Here is a 23,708-nt window from a genome sequence, read left to right on the forward strand (position 1 = left end):
CCTGACTTTTCTTTTCACGGACCTACAGATCTCATTTTTATGCCTGAGAAGTGGACAAAACTCTTGAAAACTTAGTGGGCAAGGATTGGTTCTGAGGTTTTCTACCCAGGATGAACAATCAGGGTTACATTTTCTAAACCATCTAGTTATTTTAGAGGGATACAGGGATAGAGCAGTTTCTTCAGTCCTAGATTTAAGTAATATCTCCATTCTTTTGGTTTTTATGTTGTACTGGGTAGGTGAGGTGTCAGGAGGCTTGGTGCAGAAACCCATGGATGCTTTAGTCTTCCATGGTTTCAGCAGGAACTTAAAATGACAGAAGTTTTACACTTTTGAATTGAAATCAGTGTAGTTTTTCTGCTTGGTACCAGCAAGGTAATTATTAACTTGAAACCTTTGACTTATTCCCTTGTGGCTTATCAGTTCCCATGTTTTGATGGAAAGTAGCAAAGAAGTAATTCTAAAGAGTGATGTAACCAAGTGATTTTCATTTTAAGTTAAGTTCTTAAAATGTACTTTACCAGTCTGGGTAACATGGCAAAACTCCATCTCTACCAAAAAAAAATTTTTATATATATATATATCTATCTTTTATCTATCTATCTATCTTAGCTGGATGTTGTGGCGTGCACCTGTAGCTCCAGCTACTCAGGAGGCTGAGATGGGAAGATTGCTTGAGCCAGGGTGGTTGAGGCTTCAGTGAGTCAAGCTCATGCCACTGCACTCCAGCCTGGGTGGCAGAGTGAGACCCTGTCTCAAAAAAAAAAAAAAAAAAAGAACATTTTATAAGCATGACTGCAGGCCAGGTGCGGTGGCTCACAGCTATAATCCCAGCACTTTGGGAGGCCAAGGCAGGTAGATCACCTGAGGTCAGGAGTTTGAGACCAGCCTGCCAACATGGTGAAATTCCATCTCTACTAAAAATACAAAAATTAGCCCGGTGTAGTGGCACGCCCCTGTGTAATCCCAGCTACTTGGGAGGCTGAGACAGGAGAATCACTTGAACCCAGGAGGTGGAGGTTGCAGTGAGCCAAGATTATGCCACTGCGCTCCAGCCTGGGTGACAGAAAACAGTTATTACAGATTTAGCTTCATCTGTGCCCTTTGTAGAGGCTGAAAACTGAAAAACTGCAGTTAAAGTTCTATTCCTTGAAAAAAAAAATAGTATTCTGAATAATTAAAGCTCAAGTTTAAATAACCTATGCCATATTTAACTCCAGTGTGCAAAATGGGTTGGCAAAGTATGGTTTGTTTTTCATTATGTTTTTAAACTGCACATCTGAGAATTTACTCCCTGAATATATCCATTTTATAGTAGTCAATTTAAGGCTATAAGCCAATTACAATAGAACTATCATTGATTAAAATATTTTTAGAGCATATTCTCTTATCTTCAAAGTCAAAGACCTTTTGAGGGGGTCTTTATTTCTAAAAACAGCCAAATTGGGAGAATAATATGGATAATGAAGCTGATGAGTTTTGTTTGATGCTAAAACTAAAGTATGACCAAGTAATTAGGCTGACGGAGGTTCGCCTTATAAACTAAAGTATGATCAAGTAATTAGGCTGACTTGGGGTTTGTCTTATAAACCATCTCTGAAATGGAGGCTCTGAAAACATTTTGAGTAATTGCAGTGTCTCTGAAGGAAATAACACTGGCCTTTGGAGAGTGTTTTGAAGATGGTCTTCTTCAGAGATACAGGTTCTGTTATGTTTATTTAAGAACTGTTTCCTTCCTAGGAACATTCTTTCCACTGTCAATTTTTATTCTGAAACACTTAAAGCATACAGAAAAGTTAAAAGATTTATATAGTAAGTGTGGGCGAGATGGCTCACACCTGTGATCCCAGCACTTTGGGAGGTAGAGGCAGGAGGATCACTTGAGGCCAGGAGTTTGAGACCAGCCTTGGCAACATAGTAAGAGCTTGTCTCTACAAAAAATTTAGAAGTAAATAAAAATTAAGAAGAACTATACAGTAAGCAATCATATACTGACCACCTTGATTCTATAATGAATATTTTCCTATAATTGCATTATTTCTTCATCCATCATTCTCTTTTTTGTTTGATGCATTTTGTTGAAAATCCAATTGACTTCAAAGATCTGGTACAATGAACAGTTTGACTTTGGAAGAAATAGTGCATGCTCCCTTAAAGAACAAATTGGCTCCTGTGACCATCTCACTTTCTCTGTTTTTTCAGGATGTGTTCCACATGGTAGTTGAAGTGCCACGCTGGTCTAATGCAAAAATGGAGGTAATATTTCACTTTACATTTGAGTGAGACTTAGGATATTGGTTTTGATCGAGTCACACTGACTTGATCAAGGATGAACCATCTGAACTCCAAGGTTTTTCTCCGTCTGGTCCCAGTCTGTTTTCTAGTTGTATCTCCCATTGCCAGCAGTCTTCCCTTTGGGCTCCAGCTAAACTCAGCTGTTTACAAATATGCCCCAAACTTTTCTTCCCAACATCTTTGCTTCTGATGTTCCCAAAACCTAGAACTACTTTTTCTCCTCTTACTCTCTGTAAGCCCATCACTGACCCCTCTTTAGTCACCCCAGCCACAGATACTCTCATTGGAATTTCAGTTGCATGGTGTTAGTTTCTTTCTGACGATACCTACCATCATTGCCTTTTTGTTATGGATATTTATAACATTTTATACCACATACTTTTTTACAGTAATCACATTTTTTGTGTGTAATAAATACCCAAGTATTTGAATAATTTTAAATTCTGTAAAGGAAAATAAAATTGGATAGTATTTATTTTGCCCTTTTAATAAAAATTACAATATTTTTATTACTCAAACATTAGAATTTATTCCAGGTAATTTTAGTCTTTGCTTTCTAGAATTAGTAAATGTTCTTCTTCCCTTCTTGATAGTTCCTTTATACCTCACATAACCTTTCCACTTAGTGGCTGATTATGGAAGCACCTTAGTTCAATTATAAAATTGTTAGGGATAGAATATATCATTAAAGTGGAATTAGGGAACATAGATACCATAATTCATTTCCTCAGATCCTTATTTGAATAGTATTTCACATCCAAATATGCAACGATTTGAAATTTTTTATTTCAGATTGCTACAAAGGACCCTTTAAACCCCATTAAACAAGATGTGAAAAAAGGAAAACTTCGCTATGTTGCGAATTTGTTCCCGTACAAAGGATATATCTGGAACTATGGTGCCATCCCTCAGGTATGTCTTCATGCAACTGCTGACAATGTACTTTTTAACTTACTAAATATTAACTTACTGCTATTCGTAAAAAAGATTTGAATACCTGTGGAGAGTTTTTTCTATGGTAGATTTTAAAAACATAAGAAGGGATAATTAACTCATTTGAATGCTTCCTTAAATAACTTATTTTCAAGATAAACTGAAAGGTAAATATTTACAATGTTTAAATTCAGATTTGAACATTTATTCTTTTCTGAAATATTTTTTCTTTTTTGGACTGGTTGTAAGCTATATAAATTCTCTACAGACCAAGTTGCAAGTCTATTCAGTCAAGAAAGAGTGTATGGTAGTAGTCAAAAGCACTGATTTTTGGCACCAGACAGACTAGAGTTCAAATCCCAAGATGGCCACTTCCTAGCTTATCTAACTTGCCTCACTTTCTTTCTCCTTGAGACGTTAATATTGCCTCCCTGAGCTATTCACAGTATGTAGGTGGTATGGTTATTTCAAAAAATAAAGCCTTAACACCTGCACATACAAGCTCTCATAACTGCTGACTTTTATGTTTAGAGTCTTGATTCCCTCTTCTTCAGGTCAAGCTCTTTGTGGTAAAGTAATGAGGGGATCCTGTTTTCTTAAATAGTCAACCCTTTGAGAAGGGTTGTTTACCAATTTATTCCTGGCACAATGTCAGTATGTAGCAGGTTCTTATTTAATATTTGAGTGAAGAATCACTAGGATCTTGTCTATAATGAGTAAATGACATCTATTTAATTCTGGTTTGGCTAGGCCAGTGCTGTGGCACTTAAAATTTAATGCTGAGACACTAAATAAACATTCAGTTGAATTTGTTGATAAATGGTTTGTTTTTATTAACAATGAAGTCTGTTAAATGGAACCTACTATGAAACAACCTATAAGATAGTAGAACATAGGTCTGACCCATCTGGCTTGTTAGGTAAGCACAAAGTCATTTGTTTGTCTTAATTACAGTGTTTCACCTTATACTTTAATTGATTTTTTTTGTTGTTGTTGTTGTTGTTGTTGTTGTTTTTGAGACGGAGTCTCACACAGTTGCCCGGACTGGAGTGCGGTGGTGCAATCTTGGCTCACTGCAACCTCTGCCTCCCAGTTTCAAGCGATTCTCTTGCCCCAGCCTCCTGAGTAGCTGGGATTACAGGCACCCGCCACCACGCCCAGCTAATTTTTTGTATTTTTATTAGAGGTAGGGTTTCACTATATTGGCCAGACTGGTCTCAAACTCCTGACCTTTTCATCTGCCTGCCTTGGCCTCCCAAAGTGCTGGGATTACAGGCATGAGCCACCACACCCGGCCTCAATGGATTTATTAATAGTATTCAGCCTTGATATATCATCCTTGTAGGAGAACATTGCTGAAATACTTACTATTCTGTGGGTTGGATTTTGCTTTCTTAATGTTGGATTTGTTAGATGTGGTCTTCCTTTATCACCCTTCTCATTTATCTTTTGCCTTTACTCCAGCTGAGTAGCCAAAAAATCCAAGTAATGTGTTCCAGTTGGAGGCAAAAAGAACCAATAGCAACAGCTACATTTTAAACCTAACATCCTGGCTAGCACAGGCTATCAGTGTTTTTGTGAGATGTTCTGCAAGGACTCTGGCTTACAATTTAGGAAGGAAAGAAAACCAGTCATGTAAAGTTCTGGAAAATCCTGATTAAACGTTTCAGTCTTGACTCCTGGTCAGTGATGATACTTTTAACATCAGAACGTAACCTTTTGGCTGGGTGTGGTGGCTCATACCTGTAATCCCAGCACTTTGGGAGGCCAAGGTGGGAGGATCACCTGAGGTCAGGAGTTTAAGACCAGTCTGGCCAACATGGTGAAACCCCATCTCTACTAAAAATACAAAAATTAGCCAGGTGTGGTGGTGTGTGCCTGTAATCCCAGCGACTCAGGAGGCTGAGACAGGAGAATTGCTTGAACATGAGAGGCAGAGGTTGCAGGGAGCCAAGATTGTGCCACTGCACTCCACCCAGTCTGAGCGACAGAGCAAGACTCTGTCTCAAAAAAGAAAAAGAGCATAACCTTTCCATCTTACTATTCTTGCCTACCTACTTCTGTTTTGGGAATTTATTATAAAGAAAATCTAAGACCAGGTACAGTGGCTTATGCCTGTAATCCCATACTTTGGGACACCAAGGTGGGAGTATCACTCGAGCCCAGGAGTTTGAGACAAGCCTGGGCAACAAAAAAAAAGAAAGAAAAGAAAACACACACACACACATTTTTGTGTGTTTTATTTTCTGGTTTTTTTTTTTTTTTTTTTTTTTTTTTTTTTTTTTTTTGAGATGGAGCCTCGCTCTGTTGCCCAGGCTGGAGTGCAGTGGCATGATCTAGGCTCACTGCAACCGCTGCTTCCTGGGTTCAAGCGATTCTCCTGCCACAGCCTTCCAAGTAGCTGGTATTACAGGCATGCACCACCACGCCTGGCTAATTTTTATATTTTTAGTGTATACAGGGTTTCACCGTATTGGCTAGGCTGGTCTCGAACTCCTGACCTCAGGTGATCCACTTGCCTCAGCCTCCCCAGCCTAAAACCACACATCTTTAAAGTAAACATTTCGGTCTATATTTGTGTTTTCCCTGTTGTCTCAGTTATTAAGTAGTTGGTTTTTGCTTGTTTTAAATAGGATCATTATCTGTTTTAAAGCTTAAATTTAGCATTATATGTGTAGTAGGAGCTACAACATTTAATTGAAACTATTGTGCGTAGTTAAGATTCTTACATGTGAATAAAGAACTAAAACAATGAGATAAAAAATAGCTGAAGAGTCATAGGATGTTATCTATTATTCTCAACATGATCCATTTTGTCCATATGTATAGGAACGATATACACTAAGTATTATTTTTTTCAGACTTGGGAAGACCCAGGGCACAATGATAAACATACTGGCTGTTGTGGTGACAATGACCCAATTGATGTGTGTGAAATTGGAAGCAAGGTAATGAAATGTGACATTTTTTTCTTTAGTGTTGAGAGATTAATGAAGTATACCAAATTTCATACTTTAAAAAATACTGTGAATAAAATGGATGAATATTAGTGAAATAATGATGTCTCTTTGGTATTAAAGGCTTCTCTTGCATTTTAAGCATTTGTATATTATAATTTGTACATTTAAACCTAGTCTGGAAAAAAAACGTGTCTGTGTATGTATGATTGAACATATATCTGGAAAAACTGGACGTGTTCTGCATTGCTTTAGAAGATGGATAATTAGTCAATAGGTGAAAGGTACCAGGAGGGAAATTCCCTCTCAATCCATGGCAAACCTTGCCTAACGATTTAGAGTGATCAGTAAATTGACCCAAACCAAATAACCTCGAGTTGGAGATTCATGGTAGTAATTCCTCCATCAAGGAGGGTTGTTCTAAGATTCTGATTATAGTTATTTCTTTATGTCTCTCTCAGGCTCAGAGAAATAGTAAACAACTAAAAACAAAGTTTTCATTTTGTTTTTTAAGTCATAAACTTTTTAAGTCATTGTATGACTTGCTTAACTCAATGACTTTTATAAAATAAAAGGTAAAGCATATTAAGATACATATTTGAGACTATGGAGGACTTATTCTTCAGTATAATCAATGATAGTGCAAAAAACATTGATTACCCTGAGCTATGTACTGGTTTCCCTATGACCTAGAAGAAAATAGGACCTATAAGTCCTGTTTTCAACTTCAACAGGACTGATGAAACATTTACTTACCTAGGTTTTTAAAATTTGCTTAAAGAAACAGTCTCCAGGTAAATTCACAAGAACTTGGCCTCTTTCTTACTTCCTGTTAGCCAAGTAAAACCGTCTTCTAGAGTTTCATTCTGTAATGTTGTCCTGACTTTGTCTATTGACTCAGGTATGTGCAAGAGGTGAAATAATTGGCGTGAAAGTTCTAGGCATATTGGCTATGATTGATGAAGGGGAAACCGACTGGAAAGTCATTGCCATTAATGTGGATGATCCTGATGCAGCCAACTATAATGGTAAGAAAATTTGAAGAGTCTGAAGTCTTTCTAATTAATTCATAAACACCACCAAACTTAACCTGTAATGACAGAATTGTAAGCTCATTACTTCAAACTATTAAAGGATGGAGGAACAAAGCACTGTTCAAGCATTATTTCTATGACTACTTGTAATTAACTAAGTACACTTTCTCCTTCATTCCAGAACAGAAAAAATCTGGTAAGTTCTTACTGTTTCTTTGTCCTTTCCTTCCCCACATACCAGCACTCAGTTGCTATGTTTATTTATTTTAAAACATTTAATTGAGATATTCACATATCAAAGAGTCACCACTGTAAAATGCACAATTCAGTGGTTTTTAGTATATTCACTAAGTTGTACAACCATCACCACTGTCTAATTGCAGAACATTTCATCAGCCCAAAAGGAAATCCTGTGTCCATGGGCTATCACTCTCTGTCCCGCTTCCCTCAGTCCCAGGTGACTGCGGATCTATTTTGTGCCTATGGATTTGCCTATGCTGTCATTTCATGTAAATGGCATCATATAGGTGGCCTCTGTGTCTGGTTTATTTCACTTAGTGAAATAAGTGTTTTCAGAGTTCATCCATATTGTAGCATGTATCAGCACTTCATTCCCCCCCCTTTTTTTTTTGGTGCTAAAATTTACATAACATAAAATTCACCATTTTAATGACAGTGTACACTTCAGTGGCATTTCATTCATTCACAAGGTTGTGCAGCCATCACCACTAGTTCAAGTCATTCCCTATTCCCTCCTCCTCTCCAGGCCCTGGCAACCACTAATCTGCTTTTTGTCTTTATGGAGTTGCCTATTCTACCTATTCTAGGTATCTCATACATGGACTGGTACAATATGTGGATTTTTTTTGTTGTTGTTTCTGGTTTCATTCACTTAGTATAATGTTTTCTAGGTTCATCCATATGGCATATTGTAGCATCTGTCAGTACTCCTTTTTATGGTTGAATATTATTCCATTGTGTGGATATACTACATTTTGTTTATCCATTCATCAGTTGATGGACGTTTGGGTTGTTTTGACTGTGTAATGCTGCCATGAACATTCCTGTACAAGTTTTTGTGTGGACTTATGTTTTTATTCTTGGGTACATACATAGGAGTTGCCAAAGCTAGAACAATTTGAGCAAGAAAATAAAGTAGTATTTTAATATAACCTGGAATATAAAATAAATATCCATGAGTCTCTACTGACATAAATAAATGATTGAATAAATAAACAAATGAGGAAGAATAGATAAATCTCAAAGCAGAAGAATTCCAAATAATTTATGTAGATACTCCCTTCTCAAGGAGGTCCTTAATTGTGAGCTGTGCATGGTGACTTCCTTCCAACGAGTACAATGTGGGTAAGGGACAGGAGAGAATGACTTTACAGCACAGAAACTTGACAAACACTGCCTCAGCCAGGTGATGGAGGTCAATGTCAGCAGTGATAAGAGTCACCTTGAGAGCATGTTCCCTCAAAATGATGTGATGTATATTTGCATCTGTGTTAATTCATTGAAGAAGGACTGGAAGAATGCCAATCCTTTAACGTTTCGTTTCAATTTTGAAAGGTGAGAGTGCATTCACACCATCTGTTCACTAACTTGGTGGTGCGGCTCTGTTCTGTAGGTCGGTGCCTGCATTTCCAATGTACTTCTTATACAAGAGAACTTGGCATGCTGTGGCCATGATTAGTGAAGCCAAGCCTGTCACTCTGTCAGCACTCATTTACTAAGGTATTATTGCCCTGCAGTTCAGGTTATTAGAACCGTGAAAACTTTCTTGGGGTGGCTGGTCCCATGGTGCAAGTAGTATGCAGCTTTCCCTAATGTCAACCTAAGGCAGTATCTATTGTCCATCCTGTAGCTTGCCCCTGTGCATCTCTTCCATTTGCTGTCCCTGAGTTGCATGCGTATAACAAAATGTTAAACTTCAGTGTTTTCCTGAGTTCTGTGAATCATTTTAGCAAATTAGGGAACTTAGGGAGAGGATTGTGAAAACCCCCAATTTATAGCTGATCAGTCAGAAGTACAGGAGGCATCTGAAGTGGGGCAGTCTTATGAGACTGGGCTCCTAACCTTTGAGATCTGATGCTAACTCCAGGTAAATAGTGTCAGAATCACACTGAATTACTGAGCACCCAGTTGGTTTCTGAATAAATGGAGAATTGGTTTCTGGTATTGGAAAACATCAACATTTGCATGTTGGATTTCTGGATTTCCAAATTATTTCTGTATCAGGTGACACATTTTATGTAAATTATAAGTTCTTTGAAATTTACTAGTGCTTAAACATTGCCCAGTGCATTCTGTAAAGTTTCCGTACTTTTAGTGATACTGTGATAATAGAATGCATGCTATTCTTTACGCAGATTATAAATTGGATTGAATTATAAATCGGCCGGGCGCAGTGGCTCATGTCTGTAATCCCAGCACTTTGGGAGGCCGAGGCAGGTGGATCATGAGGTCAGGAGATCAAGACCATCCTGGCTAACACGGTGAAACCCCATCTCTGCTAAAAATACAAAAAAACTAGCCAGGCATGTTGGTGGGCACCTGTGGTCCCAGTTACTCAGGAGGCTGAGGCAGGAGATGGCGTGAACCCAGGAGGTGGAGCTTGCAGTGAGCCGAGATCCAGCCTGGGAGACAGAGTGAGACTCCATCTCAAAAAAATAAATAAATTGGATTGAAGCAATGTTATCTTATACAAATATAAATAAGCTTTTGTTGTTGTCAAATGTATTTCTCTTCCTCATAATACTTTTCCTAACTGACTTTTTAGCATGTGTATCTCCGTTTGCTTGCATTGTGCAGGAGTTTGTTATTTAAAGTGCAGTTTGATGACATTGAGGCTAGCCATTGTTGATGGCTACACAGAAACTTAAAGTTTTTTAAGCAGTACACTTTTCTGTCAGCCAGAACTAAAGTATTGTTATATATAGTGCCTGTACTATCCAGCAAAGTCTAGTCACATTTAATACATAACCCAACAATGGATATCAATCTAATCTATTTTTCTTATCTTTTAGTACGTAATAGTGTTGTGATTCTCTGACATATAGCCTCTGCCTCTGGACCAGGGATAGTACCTCAAGCCTGTAATCCCAGTGCTTTGGGAAGCCAAGGCAGGAGGATTGCTTGAGCCCAGGAGTTTGAGACCAGCCTGGGTAACATGACAAGACCCCATCTCTACAAAAAATTTAAAAATTAGCTGGGCATGTGCATGCTTATAGTCCCAGCTACTCAGGAGGCTGAGGTGAGAGGATCACCTGAGCTCTGGAGGTCAAGGCTGCAGTGAGCCTTGTTCGGGCCACTGCATTCCAGCCCGGGTGACAGAGAGAGACCCTGTCTCCAAAAAAAAAAAAAAAAAAAAGATAACCTCTGTCTTTTTCAGTATCTTGTACACTTCTCATAGGAATTATCTACATTTGCCAAACTGGTTGTTTCATTATGTAGCCACCAGCTGTTTGCCCTTACCTAACAGAGATTACTATTGTACTGATTGTTCTCTGTACTTAATGTTAGAGATATTTGGAGACACTAGATGATTTCCTTTCAATGTATGGCTTCTCTTCTCAACAAGGGGCTTCGCTCCAACATTATCTTGAACTTCCATGATAAGTCATTGCACAGCTCTTTCAAAATAAGTACTTGGAATTTTTGTTGAATGTGTAATTATTTGTGCATCTTGAAATCTGCTTATTCTCTTTCTTTTTTAAAAAAATCATTGTCACTGTCATCTTATGCTTCTTCTCTTCTTAGATATCAATGATGTCAAACGGCTGAAACCTGGCTACTTGGAAGCTACTGTGGACTGGTTTAGAAGGTATAAGGTTCCTGATGGAAAACCAGAAAACGAGTTTGCTTTTAATGCAGAATTTAAAGATAAGGTAATATGTCATTCAGAACTGTAGCTTTAGGCTCATTTCTATTGAGACTTATAATTTAACCATATTGTTACTATCTAAAGATTCATAAAACAGAAGTCTGGAAACATAACACAGTCTTGGTGTTTATTCACTTTAATATTCTCTTCCATTTTTAGAATAAGGAAATGATTCAAAAGAGACAAATTATCAGGCTTTGGGGAAATGTTGATAATAGGAAAAGAATACCTTTTTATCATTGTAATGCAAATCTCTTCAAATTATAGGACTTTGCAATTGATATTATTAAAAGCACTCATGACCATTGGAAAGCATTAGTGACTAAGAAAACGAATGGAAAAGGAATCAGTTGGTAAGTGTAAACACTTTGCATGTTTAACACACAAAGCAGACCAGCTTGCAGAAGAGGTTTTAATAATCATAAGACACTGTGCTGTTACTTTCACTTAGAAAAGAGATACAAGGCGGGGTGTGGTGGCTCACAACTGTCATTCCAGCACTTTGGGAAGCCAAGGTGGACGGATCGCTTGAGCCCAGGAGTTGAAGACCAGCCTGGACAACATGGAGAAACCCTATCTCTACAAAAAGTACAAAAATTAGCTGGGCATGGTGGTACACACCTGTAGTCCCAGCTACGTAGGAGGCTGAGTTGGGAGGATCACCTGAGCCTGGGGAGGTTGAAGCTGCAGTGAGCCGTGATCGTACCACTGTACTCCAGCCTGGGTGACAGAGTGAGACTCGGTCTCAAAAAAAAAAAAAAAAAAAAAGGAGAGAGAGAGTATGAGAAAAGGCTAATGTACAGAAATAATTCTCCCAGAAATCTTCTATTCTGTGTCAGGATAATGTCCTATAAAATGAAAACACTGTCCTTCAAACAGAAGAAAAATGGAGAAGAGTTATATATATTTGTGTAAAATTGTACAATCCTAAGAGTTGGCATTTGGCTGGGTGGTGTGGCTCATTCCTGTAATTCCAGCACTTTAGGAGGCTGAGGCAGGAGGATCACTTGAACTCAGGAACTGGAGACTGTGGGGGCAACATAGTGAGACCTCATCTCTACTAAATATTAAAAAAAAATAGCCAGGCCTGGTGGCACTTGCCTGTAGCAATGCTGAGGTGGGAAGATCACTTGAGCCTTGGAGATCAAGGCTGCAGTGAGCTGTGATTGCCTCACTGCACTTCAGCTGGGGCAACTGAGCAAGACCCTGTCTCAAAAGAAAAAAAAAAAAAGGAAAAAGATTTGGCTTTTAAGTTAACTTCTCTATTTTTTGGTATCTTAACGATTTCTATGAAAATGGTCTTAATGTATGTTAAATAACAGGTAAGCAAAGTTTATTCATTTTTCATTTTGATGGAGTATTTCTTTGTTGTTGTTGCTGTTTGAGACAGAGTCTTGATCTTGTTGCCCGGGCTGGAGTACAATGGCACTATCTCAGCTCACTGCCACCTCTGCCTCCCGGATTCAATTGTTTCTCCTGCCTCAGCCTCCAGAGTAGCTGGTATTACAGGCGCATGCCACCATTCCTGGCTAATTTTTGTATTTTTAGTAGAGACGGGGTTTTGCCATGTTAACCAGGCTAGTCTCGAACTCCTGACTTCGTGATCCACCTGCCTTGGCCTCCAAAGTGGTGGGATTACAGGCGTGAGCCACCATGCCCGGCCTTGATGGAATATTTCTAATTGGGCATATATTATATTAATACTATAATGACTAATATATAGGAAAACTTGAACTATGGATAAACAAAAAAATGTATTTTTAAAATATGATCCATATTTTAGACTAAAGTGGGCTAAAAAAACAAAAAACAAATTAGGATTGTATTATATATACGGCTTGTCTTATGATTTTTAAAATTTAACACTATATAATAAGCATTTCCTCGTGTCATTAAAAATATAATTTTTTTTTAGAGACAGGGTCTCTCACCCAGGCTGAAGTGCGATGTTACTGTAATAGCTCACTGTAACCTCAAAGAAGTGATCCTTCTGTCTCAGCCTCCCAAGTAGCTGGGGACTACAGGCACAAATCACCACTCCCAGATGATTTTTAAATTTGTTGTAGAGACAGTGTCTTGCTATGTTGTCCAGACTGATCTTGGCCTCCTGGCTTCAAGTGATCCTCTCACAGTCCAGCCTCCAAAAGCACTTAGACTACAGATGCAAACCACCATGCCCAGTCTAGAAAGATCATATTTTAATAATATAATATTCCATCTCTGTATAATATGTTTTATGGATAAACCTTTTTATATTTTATTTTTAAATCCCCTGCAAAGAAGGATAAACTATTTTTAATCATTTCTTATTATTGGACATTTTAGTTACTTGCAATTTTTCACTATTATTAATAGTGAAATAGTATATGGTAAACACCTTTGTAAATTACCGTTTCAGTCTTGAATTGGGTTCTTAGAGGTGGAATTTCTCTATCAAGACCTACGAGCTTTTTAAAAGGTTTTGGATACATTTTACAGAATTATTTTTCAGAAAGATTGAACCAGGACTCCTGCCAGAAGTGTCTGTTTCAGATGTCTCACCAGCACTACAGGAACTGGGTTTTTTTGTTTGTTTGTTTCATTATTTTTTCCAATTAAGAAAGATATGTTTCTCATTTTAATTCACATTTCTCAGCTATTTCAGTGAGAGTTACAAAGCATTCAATCTCAGTTTGTTTGCCTTCCTTCCTTCCTTTTCTCTTCTCTACTCTTCTCTTCTCTTCTCTTCTCTTCTCTTCTCTTCTCTTCTCTTCTCTTCTCTTCTCTTCTCTTCTCTTTCTCTTTTTGTGACAAAGTCTTGCTCTGTCTCCAGGCTGGGGTGTAGTGGCACGATCTCGGCTCACTGCAACCTCTGCCTTCCAGATTCAAGCGATCCTCCTGTTTCAGCCACCCAAGTAGCTGGGACTACAGGCACGCGCTACCATGCCCAGCTAATTTTTGTATTTTTAGTAGAGATGGGGTTTCACCATGTTGGCCAGAATGGTCTCAATCTCTTGACCTGTGATCCGCCTGCCTCAGCCTCCCAAAGTGCTGGAATTACAGGCGTGAGCCACCGTGCCCGGCCCAATCTCAGTTTCTTAAATCCGAACTTGTTAAGATGTTTGAATAAAATTGATCACAAGAATAGCTATGCCTTGCCAGAATAAATAATTAGAATGTTAAATGTACGTGAAAAAGCTTTTGACTAAACTAAACTTGAACATCACCTGGTCAACCACTTTCAACTCAATTTTTAACTCTTAAGAGATAATTTTTGTTATTTTGTCTTATGACTACTTTTGTTTTATTTAATAGCATGAATACAACTGTGTCTGAGAGCCCCTTCAAGTGTGATCCTGATGCTGCCAGAGCCATTGTGGATGCTGTATGTAAAAGTTTCCTTTAAAAAAAAACCTGGTTGCTAAAAACTATGATGCTAAATGGGGAGAGGAAGTACTTATTTCAACAAATACTTGAGTGCCTTTTGTATGCATATTACTGTGTGGAGTCTTGAAATTAGAAACCATGAACACATACAAGTGGCCATTGACTGAGGGAGAAGCTGAGGGAGTGATTCTAATCAATCATAAGTTGGACAGATAGCATGGTAGTAAAATTTGTAAAACTCAAAATGGTTCCAGAATGTACCAAGTAACCTGTGTGCCTATAACCCATCATAAGCCACTTCCACAAAAGAACCAATGGGAATTTACTTACTTGGTTTTAGCAAGGACTGAGGAAGGTATCAAAGTTTTAGGTGCCATTGCAGGAATGATTTGTAACCTAAGAAAGGCTTTCATGTGAGGTAGTAAAAGCACCCATCAAAGCAATAATTTTGCTTTTGTACTATTTTTAATTATTTGATTTGGATTTACCAAAAGATTGAATGAGATCATCTTAAATTATTTTCATTTATAATACTAAATAAGGAAAACAAAAGAAAATGAGGTCTGACTTTTTTATTGCCTTCTTAATGGGGTGGAAGAAGGAAAAAAGGACAATTTAATGATGAAACCAGTACATTTAGATTTATCTTTATTTATGTATGAATCCTGACAAAGTTGAGATAAATAAGAAAAATTGTAAGGGAAAAGCCAGTGGTTAGCTATCATAATTTTTCAGTGAGAACACTTTGCCCATATTTTATAAATATGTGTGTATATATAAAATTGTTATATATGCATAAATCGGTTTTTTCGTTTTAATTATTCTCCATGTCATAAAAAGTCAAGAGGCCTGAATTTTTTTTTTTTTTTTTTTTTTTTTTTTTTTTTTTTTTGAGACGGGTCTCACTCTGTCGCCCAGGCTGGAGTGCAGTGGCGCCATCTCGGTTCACTGCAACCTCCGCCTCCCAGGTTCAAGCAGTTCTCTGGCTCAGCCTCCCGAGCAGCTGGGATTACAGGCGCCTGCCACCACGCCCAGATAATTTTATTTTTAGTAGAGATGGGGTTTCACCATGTTGACCAGGCTGGTCTTGAAATCCTGACCTTGTGATCCACCCACCTCGGCCTCCCAAAGTGCTGGGATCATGGGCGTGAGCCACTGTACCATCCAAGAGGCTTGAATTTGTTAGCATCTCAGCACTAGAGCAAACTTTCTGTTATTCCTATATATTACAAATTATGTTTAGATCCTAAAATTTGGGATAGTCCAGATTCTCCTAAATTTTTGTCAGTATACCTTTTTAGCTTTTTAAAAAATGAGATTAGACTAATAGATTTTAATATTTTATATTTTAGTTACCACCACCCTGTGAATCTGCTTGCACAGTACCAACAGATGGTAAGATTTCTATTCCAGTAAAATTTCATTAAAAATTACACAGATGTATGGAAAAATTGTTACTTTTATTTTTAGTTGACAAATGATAATTATATATACTTATAGCATACAGTGTGATGTTTTGATATATGTTTACAATGTGGAATGATTAAATCCAGCTAATTAAGAAATCATTACCTCACATACTTAATCATTATTTGGTGTGTGGTAAAAACATTTGAAATCTACTCTTAGCAATTTTGAAATAGACATTACAGTCACCATTCTGTGCAATAGATCACTAAAGCTTATTCCTTCTGTCTAACTAAAACTTGGTACCCTTTGACCATCACCTGCCCTTTCCCCATCCTTCAGCTCCTGGCAACCACCATTCTACTCTCTACCTCTATGAATTCACCTTTTTTATATTCCACATATAAATGAGATCATGTGGTATTTGTCTTTCTGAACCTGGCTTGTTTTTTGACACAGAGTCACCCAGGCTGTCACTCTGTCACCCAGGCTGGAGTGCAGGGGCGTGATCACAGCTCACTGTACCCACAACCTCCCCAGGTTAAAGTGATTCTCTCATCTCAGCCTCCCAAATAGCTGGGACTGCAGACACGTGCCACCATACCTGTCTAATTTTTTTATATTTTGTAGAGATAGGGTTTCACCATGTTGCCCAAGCTGGTCTCAAACCAGGTCTCGAACCAGGCTGGTCTTGAACACTAATCAGGCAGGGTTTCGCCATGTCACCCAGGCAAGCGATCCACCCACCTTGTCCTCCCAAAATGCTAGGATTACAAGCGTGAGCCACTGCACCCAGCTACATACATATTTTTAACATATCACATACACAGGAAGAGAGGGAAGAGAGTGAGAAATGTTTTTAGAATTCTGTAGTGTGCGTGGGAAGGAAGATGAGCTGCTACATATCACCTTTAGTGCCACACTGTATCATAGCGGTTTCCAAACCATGACCCACTGTGCCCCTCTGAGTTCCGTGGAGGTGCCTGCTGGACGTTGGAGGGGACCCTGAGTGGGCTGATCTCCACATTCCCATCTAGCCACAGGCTGCTTCACCCAGAAAACAGTTCTCTCCTCCTTAGATGTCAGAATTCTCTGTAAGATTTTTCTGGTAAGAAAATGATTCTGCCACTTAAAAAAAACAAATTTGAAGGCTGGGTGTGATGGCTCACGCCTGTAGTCCCACCACTTTGGGAGGCTGACGTGGGCGGATCACTTGAGCCCAGGAGTTTGAGACTAGCCTGGCCAACATGGAGAAACCCTGTCTCTACAAAAAAATACAAAAATTAGCCAGATGTGGTGGCACACGTCTGTAATGCCAGCTGCTAGGGAGACTGAGGCACGGGAATTGCTTGAACCTGGAAGATGGAGGTTGCAGTAAGCCATGATTGCTGCTACTGCACTCCATTCTGGGCAAGAGAGTGAGACCCTGTCTCAAAAAAAAAAAAAAAAAAAGTTTGAAAATCACACTATACAATTAGCATGAAGTGTAAGAAAGCCCAAAAGAAAACACTTGCATGTGCTGTAGAGAAATTTTGTATGTATGTCCATTCATTTTCAGGTAATTCATAGTAGAATTCATTAAAGCAAGTATATTAGTCTTTGTTATATGTTAGGTGTAATTTTGATTCTTAGCAGGAATTCTAATTTGTTTTTCTTTTCTCCGAATACAGTGGATAAGTGGTTCCATCACCAGAAAAACTAATGAGATTTATCCGGAATACAAGCTGATATTGCTGCATCGTATTCATCTGGATGTATTAGATGTAAAAGTAGTAGCTTTTCAAAGCTTTAAATTTGTAGAACTCATCTAACTAAAGTAAATTCTGCTGTGACCAATCCAGTATACTCAGAATGTTATCCATCTAAAGCATTTTTCAAATCTCAACTAAGATAACTTTTAACACATGCTTAAATATCAAAGCAGTTGTCATTTGGAAGTCACTTGTGAATAGATGTGCAAGGGGAGCACATATTGGATGTGTATGTTACCATATGTTAGGAAATAAAATTATTTTGCTGAAACTTGGTTTAGGATATTTTTATTTTAATCTGAAGCCAACATTAAGTAGGTATGGGTACTTTTTGGTGTTTGTTTTCTGTTGATAGTCTTATAATTCAAATGTATAATTATTAGACAAAAAAAGAAACCCCTTATATTTATAGTACTCTTGATACTATGCTCTAGTACCTAAGTCCTAGCATACCATTCTAAAGCAAAAGCTTTTAAATTTGTATCACATTAGCAGAAAGCACAATGTTGCTCACCCTTTGAAGTTATATATTAATAGTTATTTTTTTACTTCGTCAGTCAACTAATTGAACCCTTAAGTCATTTACATTATATTCTAAGTTATCAGCTGAACAAACCAGAGTTTGAATGCCAGCCTGTCTTCTTACTAGCTCTGTAATCTTAAGTCAGTTACCAACCACTCAACTTCAGTTCCCTCATCTGTGAAACAGACATTATTCATGTGATGGCACGTAGCATACATTCAGATGTTTTTTTTTTGAGACAGGGTCTCACTCTGTCACCCAGGCTGGAGTGAATATAGATTCACATGTAGTTCTAAAAATAATTCAGAGATAATTCAAATAATTCTGTACACCTTACACTGTTTCCCCTAAAAGTAACATTTTGTAGAACTATAGTATAACAACCAGGACATTGACTTTGATATAATCTACCAATCGTATTCAAACTTCCTAGTTTCACTTGTATTAATGAATATTTCTATGATGTGTTCTATATAATTTACAATTCTATCGTTTAATCACCTATGTAAGCTTATGTGTCCTATAAGATACTGAACAGTTTCAACACCACAAGATCTCTCGTGTTGCCCTTTTATAACCACACCCACCTCCCTCCTGTCTTCCCCACACCACCATCCTTAACCCCTGGCAACCACTAATCTGTCCTCCATTTTCCTATGATTTTGTCTTTTTAAGAATATTATATAAATAGAATCATACAGTATGTAACCTTTTGGGATTGGCTTTTCACTCAGTGTAATTTCCTGGTAGTCCTTCAAGTTGCCGCATATATCAATGTTTCATTCTTTTTATTCATTCCTTTTTATTGCTGAGTACTTTCCATGATATGTATATGTTTTACCTGTTGAAGGATGTCTGGGCTGATCCAGTGTTTGGCCATTACAAATACAGCTGCAGTGAACATTTTTGTACATGTTTTCATGTCGACATAAAACATTTTCATTTCTCTCAGATCTCTAGCAGTGTAATTGCTAAGTCACATGATAGATGCATATTTTATCAGAAGGTACCAAATTTTCTAGAGTTATGGTCCAATTTTACATTCCCAACAGCAATGTTGGAGTGATTCAATTTTTCCACATCCTTGCCAGCCTTTGGTTTGTCTTTTTTTTTTTTTTTTTTTTTTTTTTGAGGCAGGGTCTCACTGTCACCCAGGCTGGAATGCAATGGCACGATCTTGGCTCACTGCAACCTCCACCTCTCAGGCTCAAGCAATCCTCCTGCCTCAGTTTCCCAAGTAGCTGGGAATACAGTTGTGTGCCATAATGCCCAGTTAATTTTTGTAGAGATGGGGTTTTACCATGTTGCCCAGGCTGGTCTCAAACTCCTGGGCTCAAGTGACCCACCTGCCTCGGCCTTCCAAAGTGCTGCTGGAATTACAAGTGTGAGCTCCCCTGCCTGGCCTACTATATTGTATTTTAGCCATTCTGTTGGGTATGTAGTAATATCTCATGGTAGTTTTAATTTGCATTTCTCTAATAGCTAATGATGTCAAACATCTTTTCATGTGCTTGTTTGCCACCTATATATCCTGTTTGGTGAAATGTCTGCTCATGTCATTTACTCATCTTAAAATTGTATAGTTGCTTTTTTAACTGTTAAGTTTTGGTTTGCAAATATTTTTTCCCAGTCTGTAACTTGTTCTTTCATTGTTTTCACATGCTGTTTCACAGAGCAAAATCTTACCATCTTACTACATTTTCCTTTTATGGATCATGCTTTAGGTATCAAGTTAGAACTCTTCCTAGCCCTAGATTGCAAACATTTTCTCCTGTGTTTTTTTCTAAAAGTTTTATAGCTTACATTTAAGCCTATGATTCATTTTGTGTTTATTTTTATATAAGGTTTATGGTTTAGGTCTAGATTCATTTTTTCCTATGTCTCCAGTGCCATTTTTTTGAAAGCTTATTCTTCCATGGAATTGGTTTGCACGCTTGTCAAATATCCATTGAGCATATTTGTGTGGGCCTATTTCTGGGTCCTCTGTTCTGTTCCATTGATCTGTATGTCTGACCCTCTGCCGATACCACACTCTCTTGATGACTGTAATTATATGGTAAGCCTTAAAATCAAATAGAGAGATTCTTCCCACTTTTTTCTTCTTTGTCAAGATTGTCTAACTAGGGCCTGTGCCTCTTCATATGTATTTTAGAATAAGTTTTGGCTATGTCTATTGTCTATGCCTGTAAAAAATCTTACTGAGATTTTAATAGGCATTGCATTAAATTGACAGATCAATTTTAGTCGTGTGTTTAGACATCTCCTAATATGTTTCTGCTACTAATTTCTAGTTTGGCTCCATTGCGGTCAGAGAACACACTATCATTTCGATTCTTTTATTGAGGTTGTTTGATGGTCTGTCCAGAGTGTTTCATGGGTGCATGTGTTTTGTTATTGTTGGGTGGAGTGTTCTGTTTATGTCAGTGAGATCCTGTTGGTTTATGTGTTGTTCTGATCTTCTATACCCTTGCTGATTTTCTCTTTAGTAGTTGTATCAATTACTGAAATGGAGGTATTGAATTCCCCGATTATAACCATAAAGGCATTTGAACTTTTAGCTCTATCAGTTTTTGTTTAATATATTTTAAGGCTCTGTTATTTGGTGAGTACACTTTAGGATCCTATATATTCTGGTGGATTGAATTTTCTGTTTTTTGTTGTTGTTGTTGTTGAGACAGAGTCTCGCTCTGTCGCCCAGGCTGGAGTGCAGTGGCCGGATCTCAGCTCACTGCAAGCTCCGCCTCCTGGGTTTACGCCATTCTCCTTCCTCAGCCTCCCGAGTAGCTGGGACTACAGGCACCTGCCACCTTGCCCAGCTAGTTTTTTGTATTTTTTTAGTAGAGACGGGGTTTCACTGTGTTAGCCAGGATGGTCTCGATCTCCTGACCTTGTGATCCACCCGTCTCGGCCTCCCAAAGTGCTGGGATTACAGGCTTGAGCCACTGCGCCCGGCCCGAACTTTCTGTTATTACATATGTCCCTCTTTGTCACTAGTAATTTTCTTTGCTCTGAAGTCTACTTTATCAGATATTACTATAGCTACTCCTGCATTTTAAAAAAATAACTAATGTTTGCATGGTATATTTTGTTCTATTCTTTTACTTTCAACCTATTTATGTTGAATTTGAAGTGAGTTTCTTATAAGCAGTATAAAGGTGTCACTTTTTTTTTTTTTTTTTTAATCTATACTGCCTCCTTTGCCCCAGAAGTACTCACAGTGGCAGGAGGCTTCTGGCCCTTTCCTGAACAGTACTTCCTTTTAGTCCAACATCTCAGCAAAGCTGCAGTGGTCACCACTGCTCTCTGAGCTTTGCGATGCTTCCCAAGGACCACAAGAAGAAAAAAGATGCCGGAAAGTCAACAAAGAAAGACAAAGACCCAGTGAAGAGATCTGGGGCCAAGGCTGAAAAGTAGTCCAGTGGCAAAGTTCGAGACAAGCTCAGTAACCTAGTCTTGTTTGACAAACCTACCTATGACAACCTATAAGGAAGATCCTAACTATAAGCTTATGACCCCAGCCGTGGTCTCTGAGAAACTGAAGATCTGAGGTTCCTTGGCCAGGGCAGAGGTAATTATGGATATGTTAGTACTTTATCCTGTGAGATTTGCTCATCATCTTGGATCTGTAGGTTTGTGTCTTTCACTAGATTTGGGGGATTTTTAGCCACTTCTTCAAATACTCTTTTTTTTTTTTTGAGACAGAGTCTCACTTTGTCATCCAGGCTGGAGTGCAATGGTGCAATCTTGGCTCACTGAAGCCTGGTCCTCTGGGCTCAAGTGATCCTCCTACCTCAGCCTCCTAAGTAGCTGGGAGTACAGGCATGCACGACCACATCTACCTCATCTTTGTATTTTTAGTAGAGAGGGGATTTTGCCATGTTGGCCAGGCTGGTCTTGAACTCCTGACCTCAGGTGATCAGCCTGACTAGGCCTCCCGAAGTGCTGGGATTACAGGCACGAGCCACCACACCCAGCTTCAAATACTTTCTGTCCTACTTTCTGCTCTATTTCTGGGACTCTGATATGAATGTTAGATCTTTTGTTATTGTCCCTTGGGTCAGGAGCTTCTGTTCTTTTTCTTTTTCACCTGGCTGAGTTCTGTTATGTCCTTACTTCATTGATTCTATCCTCTGTCACCTAACTTCCATTTTTGGGGATTTTCTTTTTATTTATTTATTTAGAGACAGAGTTTCATTCTTGTTGCCCAGGCTGGAGTACAATGGCATGATCTCGGCTCACTGCAACCTCCGCCTCCCGGGTTCAAGCGATTCTCCTGCCTAAGCCTCCCGAGTAGCTGAGATTACAGGCATGTGCCATCATGCCTGGCTAATTTTGTATTTTTAGTAGAGACGGGGTTCCTCCATGTTGGTCAGGCTGGTCTCGAACTCCCAACCTCAAGTGATCTGCCCACCTCGGCCTCCCAAAGTGCTGGGATTACAGGTGTGAGCCACCGTGCCTGGCCAGGGATTTTCTGTATTTTAATTTGTTTCTACCGAATTTCTAATTGACAGTGCACTTTTAAGACAGTTGCTTTAAAATTCATATCAGGATTCACCTCAGTGTTGGCATCTGTTGATTGCTCTTTCTCATATGAATTGTGATTTTCTTGGTTCTTAGTATGATGGGTGGTTGTCAATAGTATTGGAGACATTTTGTCTGTTAGGTTGGGAGACTGTAGGTCCTATTTAAATCTTTTGTTTTAGCAGGCAGCACCCTGTTTAGCTTTGGCACGTGGGTCTTGGTCTACAGTTGTGGTCTGTGGTTCCAATGGCGGTTTAATTTTCAGCAGCTTTGCAGTGTTATCTTGCTCTGCATGGTTTATCCAGTGCTGCTGGGCTCTTGTTTGTTCCTGCTGGTGGTGCCTGAAGTGGCTCATTGTTGTCTCTGGTGGAAGGGGGTGTCCCCCAACTGGTCCCCGACCCCTGCTGCTCTAGTGTCTGAGTTGGGGAGAGAGTCTTGGGCCGCAGGAATGAAGAAGCTTCCTGAAGCTTTAGGCCACTTGCTATAGCTCGGTCTTTCCTTCAGGCTCAGCCTGCCCACCTACCTGCCTCTGTAGCTCTTGGTGGAAAAGGTGTCTCAGGGCTTGCAGGGAGGAGAGTCCCTCCCCTGGTTGAGTGTTTCTGGCTCGGCTCCCAGTTGATCTCCCTTGCCAGTGGTGTCAACCTCACCGGAACAAACCCTGTTTGATCCAGGGAAGGAATGAGCCTTCTGTTGCTAGGCTGAGGGTCAGGAGGCTGGGTGTCAGGATGCATGTGCCTTGCTGTGTGCTGTGCCTGTGATCCTGGGATCCCAAACCAGTTTGCCCTCTTACCACCTTTCAGAGTTCTTTGGTCGTCTGTCTTACCATTTCCAGGGATTATAGTGTGCTTAGCATGGAGTAGCAGGGAAAAACAAATCTATGTATCTTGTCACTACATTCAATTTTTTTTTTTTTTTTGAGACTCACTCTGTTACCTGGGCTGGGGTACAGTGGCATGATTGCAGCTCACTGCAGCCTCAACCTTCTCGACTCAATCAACTCTTCTGCTTCAGCCTCCTGAAAAGCTGGGACTA

The 23,708-nt window shown here is 39.0% G+C and overlaps 2 protein-coding genes across 2 annotated transcripts in view; both read left to right on the top strand.

Annotated features, from left to right (window-relative positions):
* The window catches only part of PPA1 (inorganic pyrophosphatase 1), a 478,362-nt gene extending 460,459 nt beyond the window's left edge, over positions 1-17,903 (top strand). The window contains exons 4-12 of the mRNA XM_050803669.1: positions 2,203-2,256; positions 3,088-3,207; positions 6,090-6,176; positions 7,087-7,213; positions 10,985-11,112; positions 11,376-11,461; positions 14,403-14,472; positions 15,827-15,869; positions 17,552-17,903. Of these exons, the coding sequence (XP_050659626.1) occupies positions 2,203-2,256; positions 3,088-3,207; positions 6,090-6,176; positions 7,087-7,213; positions 10,985-11,112; positions 11,376-11,461; positions 14,403-14,472; positions 15,827-15,869; positions 17,552-17,583 (747 nt within the window). The 3' untranslated portion in view covers positions 17,584-17,903. The remainder of the gene's footprint in view (positions 1-2,202; positions 2,257-3,087; positions 3,208-6,089; positions 6,177-7,086; positions 7,214-10,984; positions 11,113-11,375; positions 11,462-14,402; positions 14,473-15,826; positions 15,870-17,551) is intronic.
* The window catches only part of SAR1A (secretion associated Ras related GTPase 1A), a 537,387-nt gene that overhangs the window by 469,396 nt on the left and 44,283 nt on the right, over positions 1-23,708 (top strand). The window lies entirely within an intron of this gene.

The sequence above is a fragment of the Macaca thibetana genome, chromosome 9 (assembly GCF_024542745.1).
Source record: "Macaca thibetana thibetana isolate TM-01 chromosome 9, ASM2454274v1, whole genome shotgun sequence".
Lineage (NCBI taxonomy): Eukaryota > Metazoa > Chordata > Mammalia > Primates > Cercopithecidae > Macaca > Macaca thibetana.